The sequence below is a fragment of the Corapipo altera genome, unplaced genomic scaffold (genome assembly GCF_003945725.1).
Source record: "Corapipo altera isolate COAL_440 unplaced genomic scaffold, ASM394572v1 241, whole genome shotgun sequence".
Lineage (NCBI taxonomy): Eukaryota > Metazoa > Chordata > Aves > Passeriformes > Pipridae > Corapipo > Corapipo altera.
Genome location: NW_020885157.1, coordinates 35185 through 42225, shown reverse-complemented (window position 1 = coordinate 42225; position 7041 = coordinate 35185). Strand labels below are relative to the sequence as shown.

The window sequence follows — 7041 nt, the reverse complement described above, 5'->3', positions numbered from 1 at the left end:
GTGTCCCGGTGCCCCCCGCTCCAGCTGCGCCGCCAGGCCCGGGAGCGCCGGGAGTACCTTCAGCGCCGGGCGCGGGAGCAGCAACTGCAGCGGCAGCGGGAGAGGAGGGAGAGCCTGCGGAGGGCACTGGACGGTACCGGGACCCGGGAATGGTCCGCAGGGGGGGTAAAGGGGGGCTGGGGAGCCGTAAAGAGGGGCTGGGAGGGGGCGGGGGGGGTTTTAGAGGGTTTGAGAGGAGTTATGTGGGGGGTTGGAGAAGATAAAGTAGGAGGTTAAAGAGGGTTTGGGGGGTGTAAAGAAGGGTCAGGAAGCAGAAAAGGGGATTTGGGAGAGGTTAAGGGGGAGTTTGGAGGGGATAAAGAGGAGGTTAAAGGGAGGGGGGGGGGGCCAGAGTGGGGCTAACAGGGGTTTGGGGGGATAAAGGGAACTTGGAGGGGGAAAGGGGGGATTGGGACATTTGAGAGGGTTAAAGATGGGTCAGAGGAAAAGACTGGGGTGCTATGGGGCCAGGGTGGGTTATTTGGGGCTGGGGGGGTATTTGAGGCCAGGAGCATTGAAGGTCCTGTGTGAGCCCCCCGTCTCCCCTCTGTCCCCCAGAGAACCAGCTGCTGCCCACGGAGCTGCGGCGCGAGGCCCTGGCCCTGCAGAAGGAGCTCGAGTTTGACTTCGACACCCCTGGGGGTGAGTGGGACCCCCAAACAAGGGGGTGAGCAGAACCCTGGAATGGGGAGTGACTTCAACCCCAAAATGGAAGGGGCTGCCTCAAAAGAAGGGTGGACTTGGCCCCAGATTAGCCCCGAATTCAGGATGAAATTTGGCCTGTTTTCTCCTAAAGTATATGTTGCTTTTTTTTAATGCCCCCACCAAACAAGATTAAACTGCAAGGAGAGGATTTGGCCAAATTGTCCCAAAATGGGATCAAACCTGCCCCATTTCCCCACATTGGACCAAGAACTCCCCACAGGGACCCCAAAATGGGAGTGGATTTTTCCAAATCGCCCCAAAATAGGATCAAATCCGCCCCACCCAAACCCCCCCAGAACTGCGTCAGCAAATTGACCCAAACAGCCCCAAAGGGGCTCAGCTGCCCCCATGTGGGTGTGGCTGTGGCAGGAGGGGGCACAGTCCTTAAAAACCCCACCCCCAGGTGCCACCAGCAGCCAGGATGACGAGTACCGGTGGGCGGGGGTGGAGCCCCCCAAGGTGATGGTGACGACGTCGCGGGACCCCAGTGCCCGCCTGCGGCTCTTTGCCAAGGTGGGTGGGGCTGGGGTGGGTGTGTTTAATGAGGGTGTGGTCAGATGCAGTTGGGGTGGGTGTGGTCAAGATAGGTGTGATCCGGATGGGTGTGGTCAGGGTGTGGTGGGTGTCCTCTATTAGGGGTGTAACCTCAGGCAAGGGTGGGGCTTGTTGCTCTACAAAGTGGGTGTGGGTTGGGGCAGTGGGAGGGGCTTGGTTGGCCCCACCCCTTTGGGGGTGGTGCTTCATTTGAGCCAATGTTTGTACATGGGAGGTGGAGCCTGTTTAGGTGGGTGTGGCCATTCGAGGGTGGGGTCTGTATGTGGGTGTGGCTCCCTGTCCACAAGTTGGCCTGGAGGTGGGTGTGTCCTTGAAGAAGGGGTGGGGCCCAGAGGTGGGTGTATTCCAATGGGTGTGGCCTACCATTGTGTCCCCGCTGACCCCGCCCTGCCCCGCCCCAGGAGCTGTGCCTGCTGTTCCCGGGCGCGCGGCGCATGAACCGCGGCCGCGCCGAGCTGGGGGCCCTGGTGGGGGCCTGTCGGGCCGCGGGGGTCACCGACCTGCTGGTGCTGCACGAGACCCGGGGGCGGCCTGGTCAGGGGGGGGGGGGGGCTCACACCCAGAGAGGGGCGGGGCTAATGGGGACATGCTAATGATCATGGACAGGGTGGTGGAGAACAGGGTGTGGCCATGAGGGTGGGCGGGGCCCTGGGGGTCTCCAGTTGAAGGAGTGGAGCTTATGGGAGTGGGTGGGGTTAAGGCCCAAGGGGTGGGGCTTTGGCAAAGGTGTCCTGAGGGCAGGGCCACAGGAAGGGGCGGGGCTCCACCTGCCAGGCAGGTGTTTGGTGAGTGGGCGGGGCCAAGGGGGGCAGGGTTCTTGGCATCGGTGGGGTGTGTGCCATTGGGAGGCGTGTCCTGACAAGGCCCCACCCCCAGACGGGCTGACCGTGTCTCACCTGCCCCACGGCCCCACTGCCCACTTCACCCTGAGTGGGGCCGTCCTGCGCCAAGAGGTCGGGGGGCTCGGGGGGGGCTCCCCTGGCCGCCCCCCACCTGCTGCTGCTGCACCTCGACTCCACCCTTGGCAAAAGGGTACGGCCGGGGGGGCACGGGGGGTGTGGGGGGCAAAGGGACATGGGGGGACAAAAGGGACACGGGGGGGGAAAAAGGAGGTGTGGGGAGGCAATGGGGACAGCGGGGACATGGTGGGGACAAAGAGGACATGGGGGGACAAGGGAGGCTGCAGACTTGGGGGGATGTAGGGATGTGAAAGGACGTGGAGGGGTCTCTGGGGGCATGTTGGTATATGGGGTGATGTGGGGACATGGGGGTCACAGAGATGTGGGGGATTTTGGAGGAGACACGAGGACCACGAGGGGGACATCAGGTGGAGTGGGGGGACATGGAGGAGGACATGGGGACACGGGGCCATTCATGGGGCACCCAGGGGTGTAGTGACCCCATCCCTGTCCCCCCCAGGTGGGGACCATCCTGAAGCACCTGTTCCCCGTGCCCCGCCCCGACAGCCGCCGTGTGGTGACCTTTGCCAATGAGGATGACGTCATCCTCGTGCGGTGGGTGACACGGGGGGGGTGATGGGGGGTAGGTCACAGTGGGACTGGGACTGGGCCCCCCTTGACCCCCCTGTCCCTGCAGGAACCACGTGTACCGGCGCCGGGGGCGGACGGTGGAGCTGGAGGAGGTGGGACCGCGGTTCCAGCTGCGCCGTGAGTGTCCCCCCGTCCCCAACCACTGCCCCCCTTGTCCCCAACAGCCCCACGAGGGTCTCCCCATGTCCCCCGCTGTCCCCAACGCCCCTGTGTCCCCCCCCAGCCTACCTGATCCGCCTGGGCACGCTGGAGCAGGGGGATGCAGCTGACGTGGAGTGGCGCTGGCACCCCTACACGGCCACGGCCCCCAAGCGCCGCCTGCTCAGCGCCACCTGAGCCGCCCGGACCTGCCCTGGGCCCCCCCAGGCAGCTGGGACCCTCCTGGAAACCTGGCAGCACCCAGGCAGCTGGGACCCTGTTGGATGCCTGGGACCCCCCCAGGCTCCAGGGCCCCCCTGGGCCCCGCCAGAACCCCCCGGGTGTTTCACACACCTGGGAGTCACAGAATCATTTTTTATTTGTCACAATAAACCTTTTTTGGCTATTTTGAGCTCTGTGGTGATTGGCCAGGCTCTGCTGCAGCCCCTCCCTGGCAGGAGGGGCCCAGGGGTCCGTCCCCCCTTCACACCTGGGACCACTCGGCCGGGGGGTCCCGTGGGCCCTTGGGCTTCCCGATGCGGAAGTTAAACCCTGGGGTTGGGGGAGACAGGGGGACATTGAGGGGGGACCAGATGCCCCATGTCCCCCCTGAATCCCCTCCTGAACCACCCCCAGACACCAGGGCCCTCCTGAACCCCTCACTCCCCACCCTGGACACCAGGAACTCTCTGAAACCCCCCCAGAGCCACCCAGACACCACAGACCCCCCTGGACACCCCGTGCTCACCGAGGCAGGGGCCGCTCCCGGGGTCCCCGGGGGGGGTCACAACCTCGTAGGCGCCGTCAGCGGGTCGGGGGGAGCCTGGGGGGCAGCAGGGGGGTCGTCAGAGCCCATCAGCCTCCCAAGGTGCCCCAGATCCCCCCCGAGCCACCCCACTCACCTGCCGGGGTGGGGGAGGGGCGGTGCACGGGGCTCCCCGGGAGGGAGCACGTGCCCGAGGGGGCGGGGTCTCGCCCGAAGGGGGCGGGGTCTCGTCCAGTGGCTCCGCCCCCCCGGCGCGCCTTGTTGACCACGGCGTAGGTGACATCCATGGGGGGGGGGCGCGGGGGGCTCGGCCGGCACCGAGACACTCCTGGGAGAGGGAGGGGAGGGTGGGGAAGGGAAGGGACCCCCCCGTCCGGGGCTCCCCAACCCCAAGCGAGGACTCACCTGAGCAGGGGCGGCCGCAGGGCCCGGCGGGCGACGGCGTCCTGGTACAGGGGGGGCTGGGGAGCAGGGGGTCACCTGAGCCTCCCAGCGACGGGGCCTTCCCGAGCTCCTGGGTCACCCCCAAACTCTCTTGGCCCCCTGGCAGCCCCGGTCCCTGCTCTCACTTCCCCTTTCCGGGGGCAGGAAGTGCCGCTCAGCCCTCGTGCCCCCACCCCGCCCCGGATGCCTGAGGCCCCCCCTGAGCCCCCGGGGCCCCCCCCTCAACTCCTGCACCGCCCCCAACCCCTGGGTCCCCATCCGCCCCTCCGGCTCCCCCTCTAACCTGGACCCCCCGGGCCAGGCTGAGATGGGCAGGGGGCGGTGGAGGTGCCATTGGGGTCCGGGGGGGTCCCAGGTGTGCAGGGGACGGAGGGGACCAGGGGGTTTTCAGTCCCCCAGACCCCGCCCCCGGGTTAAACCCCGCCCCTGGGCTGGACGCAAGCTGGGGGGGGCTAAAGCTCCTCCAGAGGCACCTTTAGGGGTCCCTATATATCCTGTACCATCTGGGGGGGGCTCTTGTGGGGCTTCTTCAGGTCCCTCTGGTGCCTGTAGTGTATTGGGGGGGCTCTACAGACCCTATAGACCCTCTGTGAATTCCTCTAGGAATTTCATGAGTCCTTATGGACTCTACAGCTGCTGTGGCTGTGTGAGGTCCCCTAAAGCACCTCTGGGGAGCCTATAGAAGCTCTGGGGGTCCCTACAGCACCTCTGAAGTCCCTGTGGTTCCTACAGGTCAGCTGGGAGGCCCTATAGGCCCTACGGGACCTTGGGGTGGGGTCTGTACAGCCCCTGCAGAGCCCCTTGGGGTGTCCCAGAGAGCCGGGGAGCCTCTAAGGGGTCTCCTATGGCCCCCGCAGACCCCTGGGTGGTGCCCCTACGGCCCCTTTGGGGCCGTGGGTCCCTCCCCACCCGGTCACGCGGCAATGAGTGCCGCAGCCCCGCCCCGCCCTCGTGACGTCACCGGGGAACCCGCCAAAAGGGCCGCCCCGCCCCAGGCCACGCCCCGCCCCCGCTAATTGGCCGCGCCCTCTGCCTCCGCACCGCGCGCGGATTGGCGGGCGCGGACGACGCGGTGACGTCACGAGGCGCGCGCGGCGCGGCGGTTCCCGGAAGCGGCGGCGGCGGCGGCGGGAGCGGGGCCGCGGCGGGAGGGTGAGCGCGCGGGGGGGGCGGGGCCAGGGGCGGGGCCTGGGGCCGGGGTAGAGGGGTCCAGGGCTGGGGGGGCAACGCACCGGAGGGCGGGGCTGCGATGAAGGGCGGGGCTTGGCGATGGGCGTGGTTTTTAAGCCTCTGTTGGTGGGGCTGTGGCATGGCTGGGGCTCCCTGGGGGCGTGGCCGAGAAGGGGCGTGGCTAAGGGACCACTCGGGGGCGTGTCTTAGAGCGGTGATGGGCGTGGTCTCGCAGTCGAGGGCGGGGCCAATGAGCCACGTGTAGACACCACGTGTTCCGGGGTGGGGCTCTGGGGGGGTGTGGCTTAGTGCTTAAGGAGGCGTGGCCTGATACCGAGGGGCGTGGCGTGGTGGGAAGACCCCCGGTGGCTGGGGATATCCAGGTGGGGTGGGGGCGTGGTCAGGGGCGTGGTTGGTGTGTGTGGGTGTGGCTTGACGAGCCCCACCCCTTCATTACCCCCCTCCTGCAGGTGCCTCAACGGCAGCAGCGCCCGGGACCCCCAAGCCCGGGTCCCCTGAGCCCCACCCCGGTGAGGCCCCTGCAGAGGGGTGGGGCCTCCCAGGTTTTTGGGCACTGCCCCAGCGCCCCCTGCCCATCACAGGTGTGGTGAGGACCAACCTGGTGGGGGCAGCGGCCACGGCATCCTTGGGTCATCACCACGGCGGGCAGAAGGAGAACAAGGTATCAGTGGCAGTGACAGCCACGATGTCCCTGAGGGGCCACCCCGGTGAGGAGGAGCAGGTGGCAGTGGCCATGATGTCCCCGGGTGCCCAGCACGGTGGGGACAAGGACGAGGCAGTGGCACTGGCGGCGGTGGCAGCCACAGCGTCCCCAGGGGGTCACCCTGGTGAGGAGGAGGAGGTGACCATTGCAGCAACGTCTCCACGGTGTCACCCCAGTGAGGAGCAGGAGGAGGAAGAGGTGGCGGTGACGGCGGCAGTGACGTCCCTGAGGTGTCACCCCAGTGAGGAGCAGGAAGAGGTGACAGCAGCAGAGGCCACACTGGCCCCAGACAGGCGGCACAGCAGAGATGAGGACATGGAGGCAGTGGCAGTAGTGACGTCCCCAGAGTGTCACCCCAGTGAGGAGCAGGAAGAGATGACAGCAGCAGTGACGTCCTCGGAGTGTCCCCCTGTTGGAGCTGAAGAGGAGGTGACAGCGGGGGTGACATCGTTGGGGCGTCACCCCAGTGAGGAGGAGGAGGTGACAGCAGCAGTGACATCCCCAGGGTGTTCCCCTGCTGGGGAGGAGGAGGAGGAGGAAACACAGGCCATGACGTCCCCAGGGTGTGTCCCCGTTGGGGATGAGGAAGAGGAGGTGACAGCAGCAGTGACAGCGGCAGCGGCCACATCAGCCCTGGGCGGGCGGCGTGGGGCGGACGAGGACGTGGCGGCCGCGGGCTGGCGGGCGCGGCGCAAACACGTGTTCGTGCTCAGCGAGGCCGGGAAGCCCATCTACTCCCGGCATGGCAATGAGGAGGCTCTGGCAGCCACCATGGGCGTCATGATGGCCCTCGTGTCCTTCATCCAGAGCGGCGGCAACGCCATCCGCGCCATCTGCTCTGGTACGGCACGGGGGGACACGGGGAGGGCAGGACATGGGACCCCCCAAACTCACACAGACCCACCCAGGGTACCCCTGAAACAACCCCACACAGGTACGGCCACCCCCCC

The 7041-nt window shown here is 67.1% G+C and overlaps 3 protein-coding genes across 5 annotated transcripts in view; 2 read left to right on the top strand and 1 right to left on the bottom strand.

Moving 5' to 3' along the window:
* The window catches only part of IMP4 (IMP4, U3 small nucleolar ribonucleoprotein), a 3878-nt gene extending 485 nt beyond the window's left edge, over nt 1–3393 (top strand). Inside the window, 9 exon segments of the mRNA XM_027631030.1 lie at nt 25–133; nt 598–681; nt 1148–1257; nt 1701–1833; nt 2176–2264; nt 2266–2331; nt 2719–2813; nt 2896–2966; nt 3073–3393. Of these exon segments, the coding sequence (XP_027486831.1) occupies nt 25–133; nt 598–681; nt 1148–1257; nt 1701–1833; nt 2176–2264; nt 2266–2331; nt 2719–2813; nt 2896–2966; nt 3073–3185 (870 nt within the window). The 3' untranslated portion in view covers nt 3186–3393.
* Nucleotides 3394–3434: 41 nt separating this feature from the next.
* LOC113940002 (tyrosine-protein phosphatase non-receptor type 18-like) lies at nt 3435–4626 on the bottom strand. Of its 3 annotated transcripts, XR_003525397.1 has the most exons (5): nt 4481–4626; nt 4159–4214; nt 3890–4081; nt 3736–3810; nt 3435–3539 (listed from the first exon to the last, which is right to left on the bottom strand). XR_003525397.1 is itself a non-coding variant. In XM_027631034.1 (4 exons), exons 2-4 carry the CDS (start codon nt 4038–4040, stop codon nt 3472–3474), a joined length of 294 nt encoding a protein of 97 aa, XP_027486835.1. In that variant the 5' UTR covers nt 4041–4081; nt 4481–4626; the 3' UTR covers nt 3435–3471. The 3 variants fall into 3 exon arrangements, 2 of the variants coding, with proteins under 2 accessions (XP_027486835.1, XP_027486834.1); XM_027631034.1 differs by lacking the exon at nt 4159–4214; XM_027631033.1 differs by lacking the exon at nt 4481–4626 and having other exon boundaries at nt 4159–4402.
* A 694-nt stretch (nt 4627–5320) lies between these two features.
* Nucleotides 5321–7041, top strand: part of LOC113940004 (vacuolar fusion protein MON1 homolog B-like) — a 3396-nt gene continuing 1675 nt past the window's right edge. Inside the window, exons 1-2 of the mRNA XM_027631036.1 lie at nt 5321–5349; nt 5838–7025. Of these exons, the coding sequence (XP_027486837.1) occupies nt 6074–7025 (952 nt within the window). The 5' untranslated portion in view covers nt 5321–5349; nt 5838–6073. The remainder of the gene's footprint in view (nt 5350–5837; nt 7026–7041) is intronic.

Excerpts from the sequence above, each read along its gene's own strand:
- LOC113940002 (XM_027631034.1), bottom strand. The coding sequence starts at position 4,040 with ATGGATGTCACCTACGCCGTGGTCAACAAGGCGCGCCGGGGGGGCGGA. Across the intron at positions 3,811-3,889 it reads CCCCTCCCCCACCCCGGCAG|GCTCCCCCCGACCCGCTGAC; the intron begins GTGAGTGGGGTG and ends GCTGCCCCCCAG. Across the intron at positions 3,540-3,735 it reads CGGGAGCGGCCCCTGCCTCG|GGTTTAACTTCCGCATCGGG; the intron begins GTGAGCACGGGG and ends CCCCAACCCCAG.